The 20,701-nt window shown below is 44.5% G+C and overlaps 1 protein-coding gene across 3 annotated transcripts in view; it reads left to right on the top strand.

Moving 5' to 3' along the window:
* The window catches only part of CENPF (centromere protein F), a 57,261-nt gene extending 40,453 nt beyond the window's left edge, over positions 1 to 16,808 (top strand). For 2 of the 3 annotated variants that reach the window (XM_069768502.1, XM_069768500.1), the window contains 7 exons: positions 539 to 691; positions 2,471 to 2,647; positions 5,345 to 5,482; positions 7,149 to 7,308; positions 8,032 to 8,475; positions 14,423 to 14,610; positions 15,150 to 16,808. In XM_069768502.1, the coding sequence (XP_069624603.1) occupies positions 539 to 691; positions 2,471 to 2,647; positions 5,345 to 5,482; positions 7,149 to 7,308; positions 8,032 to 8,475; positions 14,423 to 14,610; positions 15,150 to 15,332 (1,443 nt within the window). In that variant the 3' untranslated portion in view covers positions 15,333 to 16,808. The remainder of the gene's footprint in view (positions 1 to 538; positions 692 to 2,470; positions 2,648 to 5,344; positions 5,483 to 7,148; positions 7,309 to 8,031; positions 8,476 to 14,422; positions 14,611 to 15,149) is intronic. The other variant, XM_069768501.1, reaches the window with a different exon arrangement.
* Positions 16,809 to 20,701: the final 3,893 nt, after the last annotated feature.

Raw genomic sequence — 20,701 nt, 5'->3', positions numbered from 1 at the left:
AAGTTTACCTTGGTCTAACTTTTTGTAGGTTTTTTTTTCATAAACTTTAATTTTGGACCAATTGAAGTGATGTAGAACTGCAGCTTCTGGAAGAACCACTTGTTTTTGCCTGTCTTGTACCTGTTGACAGATCTTTGCGAGTATTTGAAAAGGCATGTGACCCCTCACTACTGTGTTTTTTTTTTTTTAGACATCGCTTGAATTTCAACACCCAAATCCGTAATTTTGCTTTTCTACCATTTTTTGTTTTTGAAAATTAATCGTTCTTCAGTGGAGTCTGTGACCACAGTAGGAAACCTAGGAATGCAGAACCAAAATAAAGGGCATGTCCACTTTCCACATGTTCCGACTTGTTTGCTTACTAAATCTCAATTACTAGTAGTAGGGAGGACAGAAAAAAATTATCTAACTACAGGATCTGACTACACTGGTTTTATTTGTTGTCTGTAACCATGGAGACAATATAGAATAGATTCAAAATAGTTGAAGATTCTTAGCCAAGAAGATTTGCTACGTCTTTATCTTTTCCTCTCCGCAGGTGGCAGAGCTGGAAGAAAACTGTCGTGGGTTGCAGAATAAATTACAAGAGGCCGATCTACATGTCAAAAATATTCATGAGCAGAACTGTTGTGAACGGGAAGGTCTGGATGAGGAGCTGCAGGCAATCAGGGGGCAGCAGGAGGTCAGCAGAGTAAGTTACTCTTCTATATAAAAATATTGGGGGAGATTTACTTTTTGCTAAATGCGCCAATTTGTACCATATTTATTATGTGTTTTAGACACTTTTTGTGGTTTGTCTGACAAGGGGTATGGCTTTGCCGTAAAGGATGTGGCCTACCCTGAAGTGGGCATGCTCTGATATGAAATGCTACGCACAAAAAAAAAAATGCATCAACATTTTTTGGTGCAGATTTCTTACACAAAGTCACCAATCAGTGAGTGGTGTAAACTTACACCAGGCACTCTAAAGAGGCAGCAAACTAGCATCCATAGTAATAAACCTGTCCCCATGTTTTCTATTTTATTTTTTTTCCATGTTTTACTGCCGCCGCCACCACTTAGTCTGCGCCCCTGTACCAGTTTGTACCAGTGCTATGATACGTGACCGCTGCAGCCATCATCAACCAGAGACAATAGGACAACCTGCACTGGAACATCAGGGGAAATAACAGGGAATAGCCATTATTTGATGACACTTTTGCATCTTGGTTAATTATTAATACGACCCCTTTTAAAGGGAGCGTGTCATCAGAAAATTACCTCTGCTCTTAGAGATCGCACCATAGGTGCAGCTGGGACCATTCATGCGAGCCCGTGCGGCTGTGCCAGTGTCTGGGTGCAGCTTGGGTCATAAATGTGAGCCCGCGCGGATGTGCCAGTATCTGGGTGCAGCTCGGGCCATAAATGTGAGCCCGCGCGGCTGTGTCTGGGTGCAGCTCGGACCATTCATGTGAGCCCGCGCGGCTGTGTCTGGGTACAGCTCGGACCATTCATGTGAGCCCGCACGGCTGTGTCTGGGTGCAGCTCGGACCATTCATATGAGCCCACACAGCTTTGTCTGGATACAGCTCGGACCATTCATGTGAGCTCGCGCGGCTGTGTCTGGGTGGAGTTCGGACCATTCATGTGAGCCCGCACGGCTGTGATTGGGAACAGCTCGGACCATTCATGTGAGCCTCCGCGGCTGTGTCTGGGTGCAGCTCGGACGATTCATGTGAGCCCGCGCGGCTGTGTCTGGGTGCAGCTCGGACCATTCTTATGAGCCCACACGGCTGTGTCTGGGTGCAGCTCGGAGCTTTCATGTGAGCCCGCGCGGCTGTGTCTGGGTGCAGCTCGGACCATTCATGTGAGCCCGCGCGGCTGTGTCTGGGTGCAGCTCGGGCCATTCATGTGAGCCCACGCGGCTGTGCCAGTGTCTGGGTGGAGTTCGGACCATTCATGTGAGCCCGCACGGCTGTGATTGGGAACAGCTCGGACCATTCATGTGAGCCTCCGCGGCTGTGTCTGGGTGCAGCTCGGACGATTCATGTGAGCCCGCGCGGCTGTGTCTGGGTGCAGCTCGGACCATTCATGTGAGCCCACACGGCTGTGTCTGGGTGCAGCTCGGAGCTTTCATGTGAGCCCGCGCGGCTGTATCTGGATTCAGCTCGGAGCTTTCATGTGAGCCCGCGCGTCTGTGTCTGGGTACAGCTCGGAGCTTTCATGTGAGCCCGCGCGGCTGTATCTGGATGCAGCTCGGAGCTTTCATGTGAGCCCGCACGGCTGTGTCTGGGTACAGCTTGGACCATTCATGTGAGCCCGCACGGCTGTGTCTGGGTGCAGCTCCGGGCTTTCATGTGAGCCCGCGCGGCTGTGCCAGATCCGTGCACCCGACCCTTTGCCTCTCCGTCGGATATTGCCGCACAGGAGCTGCTGTTCTATGCCAGTAGTGATGCTCTGCATGTATACAAGTGCTGTCTGTGCTCCACAGGCTCAGCTCCTGACCGCTGCGACCGAGGCTGCAGAAATGAAGGCGTCTGTCGCTTCCTTGCACAAGGAGCTGGAATCTCAGGCACAGAGACACAAGGATGATGTAACGGAGCATGAAACGCGTCTCCTCCAGGCGGAGTCCCGTCACCGATCCCTGCTGGATGAGATGAGGAAACAGGTGAGTGAGTGATGGCTGCTAAGCCATTGTACACATTGGATAAGTAAAAAAAAAATAAAAATCCTCCCAGTGTATGGGATGTATGAGCGGCGCTGGCGAGCCGTCCTCGCTGGTTGCACCAGCCTGTATGCTGTCATTTCCGTATGTTGGCTGATGCACTGACTAACAGAAGCTCAAAGTATTTCATTTACCCCGAGAAATCACTCCAGAGTGTCCTCCATTAGGGGGCGACCTTTAGTGCAGCTCACTGTCCTGTTGTCAAGTGCAATCTGTCTCCAGCAGAATGGACTGTAAAGAGAGGAGTTATGGGAATTATGAGTATGCGGAAAAGTCAGTGGTTTACTGATGTTAATCCCTTGTCAACATGTGACATACATGCACAGCAGGTGCCAGCTCGATTGTACAGCCAGCACCTGATTTTAACAGCAGCAACCGGAGCTGAGTTCTGATCGCTGCTGTTTAGCAATTAAATCCCGCTATCAATCCCTGACAGCGGTATTTAAGTGGAGCGATCACGGGGTAATGATGGGTTGCCATGGCAGTTTAGGGGTCTAGTAGTGTCGCAGCCATCTTGGTACTCCTATGAAACAGGAGACCAGATTTTTGCTATATACTTTAGGTTCAAATCTCCTCTGGGAACTAAAGTTTTTTTTATTAAAAAAAAATTTTTTAGTTTTTATGACTATATATAAAAATTTGAATTGTGCCTCTTTTTTCCAGTGCAAAAATTAGAAAAGACAAAGGGGGAAAAAAAGGCCTGGATTTCAGAAAATGTGGACACAAAATTGTAATTTATTATTGTTATCAATTTTAATATTTTATTATTATTTATTATTAGTGTTTTAGATACAGTTGAATGAACAAGTGTTTGCTCCCTTCCTGATTTCTTATTTTTTTGCATGTTTGTCACACTTAAAAGTATCAGATCACCAAACAAATGTAAATATTAGACAAAGATATCACAAACTGCAGTTTATAAATGAAGGTTTTTATTATTAAGGGGAAAAAAGAAATCCAAACCTACAGGGTCCTGTGTGATAACGTGATTGGGCCCTAAACCTAATAACTGGTTGGGCCACCAGTAGAGAAAAGGGAAGTTTATCGGCACAACCATCCAGCACATAATAAAAAGTATTTTTTTTTACGGGGGGAAAAAAAAACAGATTAAAAACATAAAATAGAAACCTCAGGACCTGACACATTTCTGGTGTATGGAAACAGCCTTAATTAAGGGGAAAAAGAGGGGAAACCCTCCAATGTGGCTAAATTACAACAATTCCGCAACGATGAGCGGCCAAAATTCCTCCAGAGCGTTGTAAGAGACTCATTGCCGGTTCTCGCAAACGCTTGATTGCAATTGTTGCTGCTAAGGGTGGCCCAACCAGTTATTAGGTTTAGGGGCAATCACTTTATCACACAGGACCCTGCAAATACTGGGGTCCAAATTTTCCCTCTTCCAATTCTCTTTATGGCTTGGTTTGAGGAAATACACATTTTTTCGATTAACAATCCTTTCGTTCGGTAGGTATGTTGACGATGTGCTCATAGTGTGGAAGGGAAATACATCCACAAAGTCGGATTTTGTGTCATATTTGCATTCTAATAAGTGCAATATTACATTCACAATCCGCTATCCGATAAAACTCTTTTTTCGGACATTATACTACAGGACAATGCCATTACCAACAAGGCGGACTCATCCTTATTCAGAAAGGACACTGCTGGGAACACAATGTTGTTATGATCTAGCTTACACTCTAAAAATACTATATATGTCATCCCCAAGGGAGAATTTACTACAGCTAGGAGCACACCGGACCCTGTAGGTTTGGATTTCTTTTTCCCTTACTAATAAGGAGTGAGCAGCACGGTGGCTCAGTGGTTAACACAGCAGCCCTGCAGCGCTGGAGTTCTGGGTTCGAATCCCACCAAGGAACAACATCTGCAAGGAGTTTGTATGTTCTCTCCGTGTTTGCGTGGGTTTCCTCCGGGTTCTCCGGTTTCCTCCCACATTCCAAAGACATACTGATAGGGAGTTTAGATTGTGAGCCCCATTGGGGACAGCGATGATAATGTGTGCAAACTGTAAAGCGCTGCGGAATATGTTAGCGCTAAATAAAAATAAAGATTATTTAAAGATTATTAATAAAGACCTTCATTTATAAACCTCATTTTCTGTTACTTGTGTTCTCTATGTGTAATATTTACATTAGTTTGGTGATCTGAAGCATTTAAGTGTGAGAAACCTTTTAGCCATGAAAACGTATAAACCACTATACAATTTGGTTTCTGCCGTAATTGTACTGACCTGGAGAATAATCTTGTCGGGTCACTTTTACAGCACACTGAGCGCCCTCCCAAAATCAACAAAAGCTCAAAAAGCAATGGCGGAATTGCATTTATTTATTTATTTTTTCACTTCATTTGGATTTTTTTTTCCTCAATTTTTCATTAAATGATGCTGTAAATGTGAATGTCGTCAACCAAAACTATAAATCGTCCCGCAAAAAAATAAACAAGCTCCTCGTACGGCGATGTGGACTAAGAAATCATAAAGTTATGGAAGACGGTGATGGAAAGAAAAATTAAAAGCGTAACGATCAAATCTCGCCCAGTCCGGGGAAGGAACTACGAGGAGTTGTGGAAACTTTTAGAGAAGTTTTAGAACATATCTTTTTTTTTTTTTTTTCTCCCCAGCAGGAGAAGGCGACGTCACTGGAGAGCCATCTTAGTGCGTGCGAGCAGGAGATTGATCGCTTAAGAGCCGTCAATGGGAAATTGAATGAATCCTTGTGTGAAGCTCAGGGGCGGCTGGAGGAAGTGCGGGCGCTGCAGGTGAGCGCGGACTTGGCAGCTGCGTTAAGCTGTAAGGTGCCTCGATCTGTTTGTAGTTCCCCGGTTAAAATGTAAGATTTCTGAATCCTTTACACCTCTCGTTGGTACAGACGTAAAGTGCCAGTCCGGGCACAGGCGGCACCTGGTGCAGGGCCGGCGGGGGCTGTATTTTATATAGTCCTTGCAGTAGCCCCCCGCAGTCTTGGAGTGATGGCGTGTCTGTAGGATATCTCTGGGGGTCTTACCGGTAACTTAGACCTCTGAGCTCCAGCCCCTTCATCCTCCGCTTTGGGGAGGTCCAAAAGATTGGATCTCCAGGTAGTCGTCCCAGGACTGAAACTTCTTTACCTGGTAGCCTCGGTTTTGTCTCCGGCCACTAAGTCCAATTCCGGCCCACCTGCATTCAAGATACCCGTCATAGTCCGAACCCAAGAAGGGGAGGATGGGCACAACTGCTCCCCATGCCATCTTGAATGATACAGTGCTAACGTGGAGGGTCGATTTAAAGGATTAAGGTACCGTCACACATAACGATATCGTTGCTTTTTGTGACATGGCAATGATATCGTTAACGAAATTGTTATGTGTGACAGCGACCAACGATCAGGATCCTGCTGGGAGATCGTTGGTCGCTGGGGAAAGTCCAGCACTTTATTTTGTCGCTGGATCTCCCGCTGACATCGCTGAATCAGCGTATGTGACACCGATTCAGCGATGTCTTCGCTGGTAACCAGGGTAAACATCGGGTTACTAAGCGCAGGGCCGCGCTTAGTAACCCGATGTTTACCCTGGTTACCGTTGTAAATGTAAAAAAAAAAAAAACACTACATACTTACATTCCGGTGTCTGGTCAGGTTCCTCGCCTTCAGCTTCCCGCACTGACTGTGAGCGCCGGCCAGCCGTAAAGCACAGCACAGCGGTGACGTCACCGCTGTGCTTTACGGCCGGCGCTCAGTCAGTGCGGGAAGCTGAAGGCGAGGAACCTGACCAGACACCGGAATGTAAGTATGTAGTGTTTTTTTTTTTTTTTTACATTTACAACGGTAACCAGGGTAAACATCGGGTTACTAAGCGCGGCCCTGCGCATAGTAACCCGATGTTTACCCTGGTTACCCGGGGACTTCGGCATCGTTGGTCGCTGGAGAGCTGTCTGTGTGACAGCTCTCCAGCGACCACACAACGACGAAACAGCGACGCTGCAGCGATCGACATCGTTGTCGGTATCGCTGCAGCGTCGCTTAATGTGACGGTACCTTTACTCCAGCTTTGCTCACTTCTACACTGAGAGTTGAGCAGTACGAGTGACGGAACGTCAACCGATATCTGCCGGGATGCGCGTGCCATCGACAGGCGAGGCGGCGCACATGTCCTATCCCTGCCGATCGCGCAGATATCGGTAGATGTGAAGTCTCCTGCCCTCGCTAAAGTCTGGATGCAGAAATGAGCAGATCTGGACTAACCCTTTAAATGCTAACATACATCATAGTGATAAACCGTCACTTACTTCCATCCAAGGGGAGTTCTCTCCCTAGAATTCCTATGTTGTTGGCCAGTACAGATGCCATGTATTCCTAGAACGCCCAGACAGGAAGCGCTGTATCTTTTTTGTGAAAAACGTGATGAAATTGTTAAGCCATATTCACACATTGCTTTTTTTTTTAAATAGATAAAGTTTGACGAATTGAAGAAGAAAAATGCAAAAACTTGTAGTGATCTCCGTCACTGGATGAATTTATGTAAAGAGCCGGAAGGGGAGAAGGGGCAGCTGCAGAAGAGACTCTTGGAGCAGGAGGAGGCGCTGCAGGACCCGACACGGAAGCGGGACGGTATGTTCTCGGTACATCAGAACCATTCAGTCTGAACACTCCGATTGTTTGTGCTCCTTTAAAGGGGTTGTCTGGTTTCTAGGACCCCATCACAAACCTCAGTAAAAAAGGACCTGTCGCATGACTGATGTAAATGCCGCTGTTCTCCTGAATCCGGCATTGTATTTCTTTTCCTCCTGCTCCTCTCCGTTCCCGAGATATGGCCTCCTCTTCCTCATATATAAATCTAGTCTCTTTATCCAACTGGGTGTGGTCCTTGAGAAGACGCCCACAGAGAACCGCTGAAAACCACACCCACTTGCCTAACAAGACTCGATTTGTATACATGGAAGAGACTGCCATAACTCAGGAACGGAGAGGCGCAGGAATAAAAGAAAAACGTCGCCAGACTCAGGAGAACAGCGTCGTTGACACCAGGTTACAAGAAATTCCATATTTATGGCACACGGCAGGTCCTTTTTTTTGCGCTAGAATCGGGCCACCATCTAGTATGTTTATATTGACTGAGAAATAAAAAAGTGATGGCCCTTGGAAGTGGTCAGGAAAGAATTAATGTCTGCAGCCCTCCCACCACTAGGGGCAGCATACTGTGCCATTATTAGGAGGAATGAATACACCGTATGCATTAAGCCCCGGAGCTCCCCCTGGTGGTGGCTCCAGGTAGTAAACAATACTTTCTGTAAATGCTGTGGATGTGTCACGTGTGTCTCCATTTCTACGCAGGCACAGATATGAACAGCAGCGAGAGCGAATCCTTGTCAGAGATCGAAGAGTTAAAACAGTGTTTGGAAGAGAAGACGCTGGAGGCGGACGAGACCGTGGAGAAATACTGCAATCTAATGATCCAGACGCACAAGCTGGAAGATTCCAATGAAACGCTCCAGAGGCAGGTGAATCTGCTGAGGTCCCGGCTGCAGGAGCTGGAAGCCAAGAAGGAAGTGCTGGAATCTCCGAGCTCAGAAGGGGCAGAAATGGAGGCGAAGAACCCAAGGAAGAGCGAAAGATCCACACAAGGAAAGCAAAGGGGCAAGAGGCGGAGGGAGTCCGAAAACACCGGCCACAACCCATCAACTCCCCAAGTCGTGACCAAAAGGGTAAAGAAAGCCGGAGATCGGAAAGTAGAAGAACAGTTTGAGCCTGAAGGGCTCCCCGAGGTGGTGAAAAAAGGTATAACCCCCATCGTCATTTACAACTCCACAAGCCTCAGAGCTGAAATCTCTCTGCGTTCCTTGCTGAACACAGATGAGTCTGGTGGCTCACATGTTCTCTGTATCATAAAGTCATAGGGTCTGTCAACAGAACAACCAGCAGAATAGTGAGTGCAGCTCTGGGGTATAATACAGGATGTAACTCAGGATCAGTAATGTAATGTATGTACACAGTGACTGCACCAGCAGAATAGTGAGTGCAGCTCTGGAGTATAATACAGGATGTAACTCAGGATCAGTAATGTAATGTATGTACACAGTGACTGCACCAGCAGAATAGTGAGTACAGCTCTGGAGTATAATACAGGATGTAACTCAGGATCAGTAATGTATGTACACAGTGACTGCACCAGCAGAATAGTGAGTGCAGCTCTGGAGTATAATACAGGATGTAACTCAGGATCAGTAATGTAATGTATGTACACAGTGACTACACCAGCAGAATAGTGAGCGCAGCTCTGGGGTATAATACAGGATGTAACTCAGGATCAGTAATGTAATGTATGTACACAGTGACTGCACCAGCAGAATAGTGAGTGCAGCTCTGGAGTATAATACAGAATGTAACTCAGGATCAGTAATGTAATGTATGTACACAGTGACTACACCAGCAGAATAGTGAGTGCAGCTCTGGAGTATAATACAGGATGTAACTCAGGATCAGTAATGTAATGTATGTACACAGTGACTACACCAGCAGAATAGTGAGTGCAGCTCTGGAGTATAATACAGGATGTAACTCAGGATCAGTAATGTAATGTATGTACACAATGACTGCACCAGCAGAATAGTGAGTGCAGCTCTGGAGTATAATACAGGATGTAACTCAGGATCAGTAATGTAATGTATGTACACAGTGACTGCACCAGCAGAATAGTGAGTGCAGCTCTGGAGTATAATACAGGATATAACTCGGGATCAGTAATGTAATGTATGTACACAGTGACTGCACCAGCAGAATAGTGAGTGCAGCTCTGGAGTATAATACAGGATGTAACTCAGGATCAGTAATGTAATGTATGTACACAGTGACTACACCAGCAGAATAGTGAGCGCAGCTCTGGGGTATAATACAGGATGTAACTCAGGATCAGTAATGTAATGTATGTACACAGTGACTGCACCAGCAGAATAGTGAGTGCAGCTCTGGAGTATAATACAGAATGTAACTCAGGATCAGTAATGTAATGTATGCACACAGTGACTGCACCAGCAGAATAGTGAGTGCAGCTCTGGAGTATAATACAGGATGTAACTCAGGATCAGTAATGTATGTACACAGTGACTGCACCAGCAGAATAGTGAGTGCAGCTCTGGAGTATAATACAGGATGTAACTCAGGATCAGTAATGTATGTACACAGTGACTGCACCAGCAGAATAGTGAGTGCAGCTCTGGAGTATAATACAGGATGTAACTCAGGATCAGTAATGTATGTACACAGTGACTGCACCAGCAGAATAGTGAGTGCAGCTCTGGAGTATAATACAGGATGTAACTCAGGATCAGTAATGTAATGTATGTACACAGTGACTGCACCAGCAGAATAGTGAGTGCAGCTCTGGAGTATAATACAGAATGTAACTCAGGATCAGTAATGTAATGTATGTACACAGTGACTGCACCAGCAGAATAGTGAGTGCAGCTCTGGAGTATAATACAGAATGTAACTCAGGATCAGTAATGTAATGTATGCACACAGTGACTGCACCAGCAGAATAGTGAGTGCAGCTCTGGAGTATAATACAGGATATAACTCGGGATCAGTAATGTAATGTATGTACACAGTGACTGCACCAGCAGAATAGTGAGTGCAGCTCTGGAGTATAATACAGAATGTAACTCAGGATCAGTAATGTAATGTATGTACACAGTGACTGCACCAGCAGAATAGTGAGTGCAGCTCTGGAGTATAATACAGGATATAACTCGGGATCAGTAATGTAATGTATGTACACAGTGACTGCACCAGCAGAATAGTGAGTGCAGCTCTGGGGTATAATACAGGATGTAACTCAGGATCAGTAATGTAATGTATGTACACAGTGACTGCACCAGCAGAATAGTGAGTGCAGCTCTGGGGTATAATACAGGATGTAATTCAGGATCAGTAATGTAATGTATGTACACAGTGACTGCACCAGCAGAATAGTGAGTGCAGCTCTGGGGTATAATACAGGATGTAACTCAGGATCAGTAATGTATGTACACAGTGACTGCACCAGCAGAATAGTGAGTGCAGCTCTGGAGTATAATACAGGATGTAATTCAGGATCAGTAATGTAATGTATGTACACAGTGACTGCACCAGCAGAATAGTGAGTGCAGCTCTGGGGTATAATACAGGATGTAACTCAGGATCAGTAATGTAATGTATGTACACAGTGACTGCAACAGCAGAATAGTGAGTGCAGCTCTGGGGTATAATGCAGGATGTAACTCAGGATCAGTAATGTATGTACACAGTGACTGCACCAGCAGAATAGTGAGTGCAGCTCTGGGGTATAATACAGGATGTAACTCAGGATCAGTAATGTATGTACACAGTGACTACACCAACAGAATAGTGAGTGCAGCTCTGGGGTATAATACAGGATGTAACTCAGGATCAGTAATGTAATGTATGCACACAGTGACTGCACCAGTAGAATAGTGAGTGCAGCTCTGGGGTATAATGCAGGATGTAACTCAGGATCAGTAATGTATGTACACAGTGACTGCACCAGCAGAATAGTGAGTGCAGCTCTGGGGTATAATACAGGATGTAACTCAGGATCAGTAATGTATGTACACAGTGACTGCACCAGCAGAATAGTGAGTGCAGCTCTGGGGTATAATACAGGATGTAACTCAGGATCAGTAATGTAATGTATGCACACAGTGACTGCACCAGCAGAATAGTGAGTGCAGCTCTGGGGTATAATACAGGATGTAACTCAGGATCAGTAATGTAATGTATGTACACAGTGACTGCACCAGCAGAATAGTGAGTGCAGCTCTGGGGTATAATACAGGATGTAACTCAGGATCAGTAATGTAATGTATGTACACAGTGACTGCACCAGCAGAATAGTGAGTGCAGCTCTGGGGTATAATACAGGATGTAATTCAGGATCAGTAATGTATGTACACAGTGACTGCACCAGCAGAATAGTGAGTGCAGCTCTGGGGTATAATACAGGATGAAACTTAGGATCAGTAATGTAATGTATATACACAGTGACTGCACCAGCAGAATAGTGAGCGCAGCTCTGGAGTATAATACAGGATGTAACTCAGGATCAGTAATGTATGTACACAGTGACTGCACCAGCAGAATAGTGAGTGCAGCTCTGGAGTAATAATAGGATGTAACTCAGGATCAGTAATGTAATGTATATACACAGTGACTGCACCAGCAGAATAGTGAGCGCAGCTCTGGAGTATAATACAGGATGTAACTCAGGATCAGTAATGTAATGTATGTACACAGTGACTGCACCAGCAGAATAGTGAGTGCAGCTCTGGGGTATAATACAGGATGTAACTCAGGATCAGTAATGTAATGTATGTACACAGTGACTGCACCAGCAGAATAGTGAGTGCAGCTCTGGGGTATAATACAGGATGTAACTCAGGATCAGTAATGTAATATATGTACACAGTGACTGCACCAGCAGAATAGTGAGTGCAGCTCTGGGGTATAATACAGGATGTAACTCAGGATCAGTAATGTAATGTATGCACACAGTGACTGCACCAGCAGAATAGTGAGTGCAGCTCTGGAGTATAATACAGGATATAACTCAGGATCAGTAATGTATGTACACAGTGACTGCACCAGCAGAATAGTGAGTGCAGCTCTGGGGTATAATACAGGATGTAACTCAGGATCAGTAATGTAATGTATGCACACAGTGACTGCACCAGCAGAATAGTGAGTGCAGCTCTGGGGTATAATACAGGATGTAACTCAGGATCAGTAATGTAATGTATGTACACAGTGAGTGCACCAGCAGAATAGTGAGTGCAGCTCTGGGGTATAATACAGGATGTAACTCAGGATCAGTAATGTAATGTATGTACACAGTGACTGCACCAGCAGAATAGTGAGTGCAGCTCTGGGGTATAATACAGGATGTAACTCAGGATCAGTAATGTAATGTATGTACACAGTGACTGCACCAATAGAATAGTGAGTGCAGCTCTGGAGTATAATACAGGATGTAACTCAGGATCAGTAATGTAATGTATGCACACAGTGACTGCACCAGCAGAATAGTGAGTGCAGCTCTGGAGTATAATACAGGATATAACTCAGGATCAGTAATGTATGTACACAGTGACTGCACCAGCAGAATAGTGAGTGCAGCTCTGGGGTATAATACAGGATGTAACTCAGGATCAGTAATGTAATGTATGCACACAGTGACTGCACCAGCAGAATAGTGAGTGCAGCTCTGGGGTATAATACAGGATGTAACTCAGGATCAGTAATGTAATGTATGTACACAGTGAGTGCACCAGCAGAATAGTGAGTGCAGCTCTGGGGTATAATACAGGATGTAACTCAGGATCAGTAATGTAATGTATGTACACAGTGACTGCACCAGTAGAATAGTGAGTGCAGCTCTGGAGTATAATACAGGATGTAACTCAGGATCAGTAATGTAATGTATGTACACAGTGACTGCACCAGCAGAATAGTGAGTGCAGCTCTGGGGTATAATACAGGATGTAACTCAGGATCAGTAATGTAATATATGTACACAGTGACTGCACCAGCAGAATAGTGAGTGCAGCTCTGGGGTATAATACAGGATGTAACTCAGGATCAGTAATGTAATGTATGCACACAGTGACTGCACCAGCAGAATAGTGAGTGCAGCTCTGGAGTATAATACAGGATATAACTCAGGATCAGTAATGTATGTACACAGTGACTGCACCAGCAGAATAGTGAGTGCAGCTCTGGGGTATAATACAGGATGTAACTCAGGATCAGTAATGTAATGTATGCACACAGTGACTGCACCAGCAGAATAGTGAGTGCAGCTCTGGGGTATAATACAGGATGTAACTCAGGATCAGTAATGTAATGTATGTACACAGTGAGTGCACCAGCAGAATAGTGAGTGCAGCTCTGGGGTATAATACAGGATGTAACTCAGGATCAGTAATGTAATGTATGTACACAGTGACTGCACCAGCAGAATAGTGAGTGCAGCTCTGGGGTATAATACAGGATGTAACTCAGGATCAGTAATGTAATGTATGTACACAGTGACTGCACCAGTAGAATAGTGAGTGCAGCTCTGGAGTATAATACCGGATGTAACTCAGGATCAGTAATGTAATGTATGTACACAGTGACTGCACCAGCAGAATAGTGAGTGCAGCTCTGGGGTATAATACAGGATGTAACTCAGGATCAGTAATGTAATGTATGTACACAGTGACTGCACCAGCAGAATAGTGAGTGCAGCTCTGGGGTATAATACAGGATGTAATTCAGGATCAGTAATGTAATGTATGTACACAGTGACTGCACCAGCAGAATAGTGAGTGCAGCTCTGGGGTATAATACAGGATGTAACTCAGGATCAGTAATGTAATGTATGCACACAGTGACTGCACCAGCAGAATAGTGAGTGCAGCTCTGGGGTATAATACAGGATGTAACTCAGGATCAGTAATGTAATATATGTACACAGTGACTGCACCAGCAGAATAGTGAGTGCAGCTCTGGAGTATAATACAGGATATAACTCAGGATCAGTAATGTATGTACAGTACACTCCGTTGTTGCACATTTATGTAGATTATATTTTCTATATTATATATATTGGAAATGTATAGCATAGGATACATAGCACTTTGTTTAATCTTGTAAGATTGAGAACTTTATATATTTTTGTGTCCTGTAGGATTTTCTGATATCCCATCCGGGAAGGAAAGTCCGTTTGTCCTCCGGAGGACAGCGGTGCCGATAAGGAGGAGCCCCCGTCTTTCCTCGCAGACAAACTCCCCCTTGGTATTGAACACTCGTATCGACAATCTAGAAAACATTCCTGACATAAAGAGTCTGACACCAGGGGGCAGCAAATCCCACCTGGTAAGTCTCAGATGACCGCATGCTGTGAAAGGCCATGCTGGGACTTGTAGTTGTACATCTAGAGCTGCAACTTTGCAGACTATTGTGGTGAATATTCCACTGACGCACACTGATATAAAACCTTACACAAGGGAGAGCCGGGAATAACTTGCGTTAATTGGCGCAGACGCTGCAGTTTGACACTCGCGGGGTCGGGATAATGAGCAGTTACGCTTTTTAATTATATGGCTTTTTTTTGCTGCTCTTTTTAAAATAAATAAATAAAAATAAGTCAGCGAAATTAAACTCTAGAATTAAGACGTTCCGTACGGACGAGTCCAGCCTATCACACTCTGGTTAAAGGGGTTGTCTCCTCTCGAAGACCCATTTTTGCAGTATAGCAGGCCCAGTGATCATCTGATTGACAGTGGTGTCACTTTTGGATTTTATGGTTTTTTGTTTTTTTATTGCATATCCAAACTCCTCCCACTTGGCTGTGTAGGGACCTGCACCCACCCATACCCCTTTTCAACTCTTACTAATATAAATTGATCCCGCAGACAAAAGCCACAGAGGACGACTCTGCTCCTATGGTCACCCTGTCTCCCTGCTCCGCTTCGGTCCTGATGAAGAGTCGCGCGTCCAATAACTTGTGCGGCGGTGAACCGGATAGTGCGCAAGCCAGCGCCAAAGTGTCACACGACGAGACGGAGGAAGAAGAGGGGACGTGCCATGTGCAGTGATGCAGCAGAGTTTTTATTGTACAGGACTTGACTTTTATAGAACTTTTTTATACTTTTTTTTTTTTTTAAATTAATATTCTGTAGTAGAACATAAAGAAATCTCAAAAAACGTGTCCGAGGCGAATATGTCAACGATCATGTGGATAGGGAAGAGCGCAAATCACCGGCGGCCGAGCTGCGCCTGTATACAAAGCGTTACTTTAGATGGCGATCTGATAGGTGGGGGGTCACTTACTTTCTGTGTGTGAGTTTGGACAATCCCCTCTCACAACTTAGGTTTTATAGTCACAAACAGTTTTTCCAAAAGAACAATGTATGTCATAATTGAAAAGGTTATGGAAAAAGAAGAATTTTAATCGGTGGCAGCAAGCAGAGATCTTAACACAAGAAAAAAAATTTTTTTTAAGTTGTTTTAGAAGTCCCCCCCCCAACCCCCTACTCCCCATTATAATATTACGGTCTGATTTTATGCCAGGAAGAAAAGGAACCCCTTAGTGACCTGTACATGTTTTAATGACTGCACTTGAGGATACCTTCAAGGTTCTAGCAAACTTCCGGAATGACCGAACTTCACGTCTTCGTTAATGATGGACTGTTGTTTCTCTTTCCTTACTCGAGAGGTTCTTGCTATTTTTTTTTACTCCTTTTTTCCATATGTTTTCCTGTATGGTTTTGCTGCCTTTAGGCTCATACTTATCTGTAAGAAAAACGGACGAGTACAGTCCGATGAAAAAAATCTGATTGCGCTGTGACCAATGTTAAGCTATGAGTCACAGCTCATCTGCAAATTTTTTATTTTTTTTTTTGCTCAGCTGAAATTGGATTGAGAAAAAAAAATTGCAGCATGCTGCGATTGTCCTCGTATCTTGGGCGAGACTCACCAATGCACGTCAATGGGAGCGAGAAAACAATCGCACAGCACTCGGACCATGCGTGTACCATCCGATTTTTACACACTCTTGTCTTTGAAAACCTGACAATTCGGCAGCCGCGTACAGTAAAATCGCAGCGTGACATGAAATCCATGGTCCCTTCCTAGCCTATTATTCCGCAGCTGTCTGCCTAGCATTTGCTGGTTATTATAGGGAGACCCTACTTCATTTTTTTTTGGAGGGGGGTCCCTTATTTTAATAACCAGGACAGGCTAAGTATACAGCTGTGAGCTGATATTAATAGGCTGGGAAGCTCCATGGGTATTACCCCCTTCCCAGGCTATAAACATCAGCCCCAACTGTCGGCTTCCTCTCAGCTGGTTAACAAATGAGAAAGGAATTTTTTTCAGAAAGGAATTTATTTGCTAAAAAAAAAAACCCTTTTATCTCTTCTTATATATATTGTTGAGGAATATTTCCTTGGAAAACTGAAAATTACACAGAGAATTGCTCTATGTAAAAGCTCAAAAAAATACAAGTCGGATTGTACTCGCATGAAAATCGCATGAGCGTTGCATGACACTCATCCCACCGAAATCGGGCTGTTTTTTAATTTGAACAGTGATGGTATGAGCCCATTAACAAACTTCCTGATGCACTTTTTTAAAATGGTATCACTTTTTTTTTTGGCTATTTACCAATAAATAGGCCCCATAGTGTCACTTTACATGTAAATTTCTTTGAAAAAAATTGCTGAAAAACTTTTAACCCTTTTAGCATTCAAGCAAAATAAATGGAAGTTTGAAAAATGCCGTAACGTAATCACGTAAATGCTTTAATTTTTTTACTTAGTGTAGTTAAAGGGTATCTCATTTTTCAAAATTTTCATCAAACATCCAATATTTTTTTGTGTTTTATTTCAATGTACCACTATAAAGTACAATGTGTTACAAAAAAAAAAAAATCTCTAAATCACTTGGACATGTTGAAATGTTCCAGAGCTATTACCACATAAAGTGACACACGTCAGATTTGAAAAATTGTGCTTCGATGCTAATTGTGTTTTAAAAGGGGATGTCCAATTTTAAATGTTAAAGCTCCATATACTTGTTTGGTTTAAAAATCGGAAAATTGGCTTTACTCCACCACCCCAAGTTCAGCAGTGATGTCACAGCATGTAACCGCTGCAGCCCATCACTGGGCTCAGCGGTCACATGCCACCTACTTTTCGGCATCACTGTTAAACCCAGTGATTGGCTGCAATCCCTTTTTCAGGCGCTGTGTAATGTTTCCACATATTTGACTGATTATTTTATATCTTTTTGTAAAGTCATGTCTTGTATTTAAAAAAATCCTTTTTTTATCCTTGTTTCTGATATTTTTGAATTTGTCAGTGCTGTACATATTTATATGTTTGGGATCTCGTTGAGTATTTGATACTAATATTTTTTATTCTGGGACTGAGCTGTGTGATGCTAAATGTGTCCTATATATATTGCTTGTTTGAATTTATAAAAATATCTTTCCAAATCAGAATATCGAATTCCTTATCATTTCTGGGATATTAATGGATCGTGCAATGATTATTAGTTTCATCATTTCCACAAGCAAGACATCGAGTAAAATCATGGCACCAACTCTTGCGGAATCTCCGCCCACCTACCAAGATTGACAGCTCCTCTGTGTTCTTCCTCTCTGCTGCTGAAGCTTCTTCCACCTTGCATGATTGACAGCTCCTCAGTGTTTTTATTCCTTGCTGCTGGATTTCCGTTCACCAAGCATTCTTGACAGCTTCTCGGTGTTCTTCCTTACTGCTGCTGGATCTCTTCGTCTAGCATGATTGACAGCTCCTCTATGTCCCTCCTCGCTGCTGCTTAACTTCTGCCCACTTGGCATTCTTAACAGCTCCTCCGTGTCCTTCCTCTCTGCCGCTGAATCTCTGCTTACATAGCATGATTGACAGCTCCTCAGTATGTTTCCTCCGTGCTGCTGGAACTCCGACCTAGTATAATTGAGAGGTCCTCAATGTTCCTCCTCCCTGCTGCTGAATGTTCACTCACTTAGCATTCTTGACAGCTCCTCTGTATCCCTCCTCCCTGCTGCTGGATCTCCACTCACCTAGCATAATTGACAGCTCTTCAGTGTCCTTCCTCCCTGCTGCTAGATCTCCGCTCGCCTAGCATTCTTGACAGCTCCTCAGTGTCCTTCCTTCCTGCTGCTGGATCTCCTCTCACCAAGCATTCTTGACAGTTCCTCAGTGTCCCTCCTCCCTGCTGCTGGATCTCCACTCATCTAGCCTGATTGACAGCTCCTCAGTGTCCCTCCTCCATGCTGCTGGATCTCTGCTCACCTAGCATTCTTGACAGCTCCTCAGTGTCCCTCCTCCCTGCTGCTGGATCTCCGCTCACCTAGCTGTTGTGAATTCTGTGGTCAAGCTCCCTCCTGTGGTCATGTGAGGTACTTTGGCTGGTTCTGTCGATGAGCTTCCTCTGGTGGATGTGAGTGGGGCTGCGGCTTCTGAGTTTCCTTCCTCAGGTGACGAGGCTAAGTCGTTAGGTGCTGCTCTATTTAACTCCACCTAGTTCTTTGTTCCTGGCCTCCAGTCAATGTTCCAGTATTGGTCTTGCTTTCTCCTGGATCGTTCTTGTGGCCTGTCTGCCCTGCATAAGCTAAGTTCTGCTTGTGTTACTTTTGTTTGCTATTTTTTCTGTCCAGCTTGCTATATTGGTTTTTCTTGCTTGCTGGAAGCTCTGAGACGCAGAGGGAGCACCTCCGTACCGTTAGTCGGTGCGGAGGGTCTTTTTGCCCCCTCTGCGTGGTTGTTTGTAGGTTTTTGTGCTGACCGCAAAGCTATCTTTCCTATCCTCGGTCTATTCAGTAAGTCGGGCCTCACTTTGCTAAAATCTATTTCATCCCTGTGTTTGTATTTTCATCTTAACTCACAGTCATTATATGTGGGGGGCTGCCTTTTCCTTTGGGGAATTTCTCTGAGGCAAGGTAGGCTTATTTTTCTATTTTCAGGGCTAGCTAGTTTCTCAGGCTGTGCCCGAGGCGTCTAGGTCTGGTCAGGAACGCTCCACGGCTACCTTTAGTGTGGTATGATAGGATTAGGAATTGCGGTCAGCAGAGTTCCCACGTCTCAGAGCTCGTCCTATGTGATTAGCAACTATCAGGTCATTTTCTGTGCTCGTAACCACCAGGTCCATTGTGGTTCTGAATCACCTGTTCATAACAGTACTGGAGGCCCAAAGTACTAATGCTTCTCAATAGAGGGAAAAGAGAAGTTCTGAGACCATTTTTTTTTCTTTGCACTGTGTTTTGTCTTTCTTTTCCCCTTTACATCAGGGTGGTTCAGAACACAGGTGTAGACATGGACATTCAAGGTCTGTCCTCTTTGATGGATAATCTCGCTATAAGTGTACAGAACATTCAAGATTTAGTGGTTCAGAATCCTATGTTAGAACCTAAAATTCCTATTCCTGAGTTATTTTCTGGAGATTGAGCTAAGTTTCTGAATTTCAAAAATAATTGTAAACTATTTCTGGCTTTGAAACCCCGCTCCTCTGGTGACCCAGTTCAACAAGTTAAGATCATTATTTCTTTATTATGTGGCGACCCTCAAGACTGGGCATTTTCCCTTGCGCCAGGAGATCCTGCATTATGTGATATTGATGCGTTTTTTCTGGCGCTCGGGTTGCTTTATGATGAACCTAATTCAGTGGATCAGGCAGAGAAAATCTTGCTGGCTCTGTGTCAGGGTCAGGATGAAGTAGAGATATATTGTCAGAAATTTAGGAAGTGGTCTGTGCTCACTCAATGCAATGAATGTGCTCTGGCAGCAATTTTCAGAAAGGGTCTCTCTGAAGCCCTTAAGGGAGGATGTCATGGTGGGATTTCCTATGCCTGCTGGTCTGAATGAGTCTGTCTTTGGCCATTCAGATCGATCGACGCTTGCGTGAGCGTAAAACTGTGCACCATTTGGCGGTATTACCTGAGCATAAACCTGAGCCTATGCAGTGCGATAGGACTTTGACCAGAGCTGAACGGCAAGAACACAGACGGCAGAATGGGCTGTGTTTTTACTGTGGTGATTCCACTCATGCTATCTCTGATTGTCCTAAGCGCACTAAGCGGTTCGCTAGGTCTGCCACCATTGGTGCGGTACAGTCAAAATTTCTTTTGTCCGTTACTTTGATCTGCTCTTTGTCGTCCTATTCTGTCATGGCATTTGTGGATTCAGGCGCTGCCCTGAATTTGATGGACTTGGAGTATGCTAGGCGCTGTGGGTTTTTCTTGGAGCCCTTGCAGTATCCTATTCCATTAAGAGGAATTGATGCTACTCCTTTGGCCAAGAATAAGCCTCAGTACTGGACCCAGCTGACCATGTGCATGGCTCCTGCGCATCAGGAGGATATTCGCTTTTCGGTGTTGCATAATCTGCATGATGTGGTCGTGTTGGGGTTGCCATGGCTACAAGTCCATAACCCAGTATTGGAT

Source organism: Ranitomeya imitator, chromosome 5 (genome assembly GCF_032444005.1).
Source record: "Ranitomeya imitator isolate aRanImi1 chromosome 5, aRanImi1.pri, whole genome shotgun sequence".
NCBI lineage: Eukaryota > Metazoa > Chordata > Amphibia > Anura > Dendrobatidae > Ranitomeya > Ranitomeya imitator.
The sequence above is the reverse complement of the archived record's forward strand: the minus strand, read 5'-3'. Positions and strand labels throughout refer to the sequence as shown.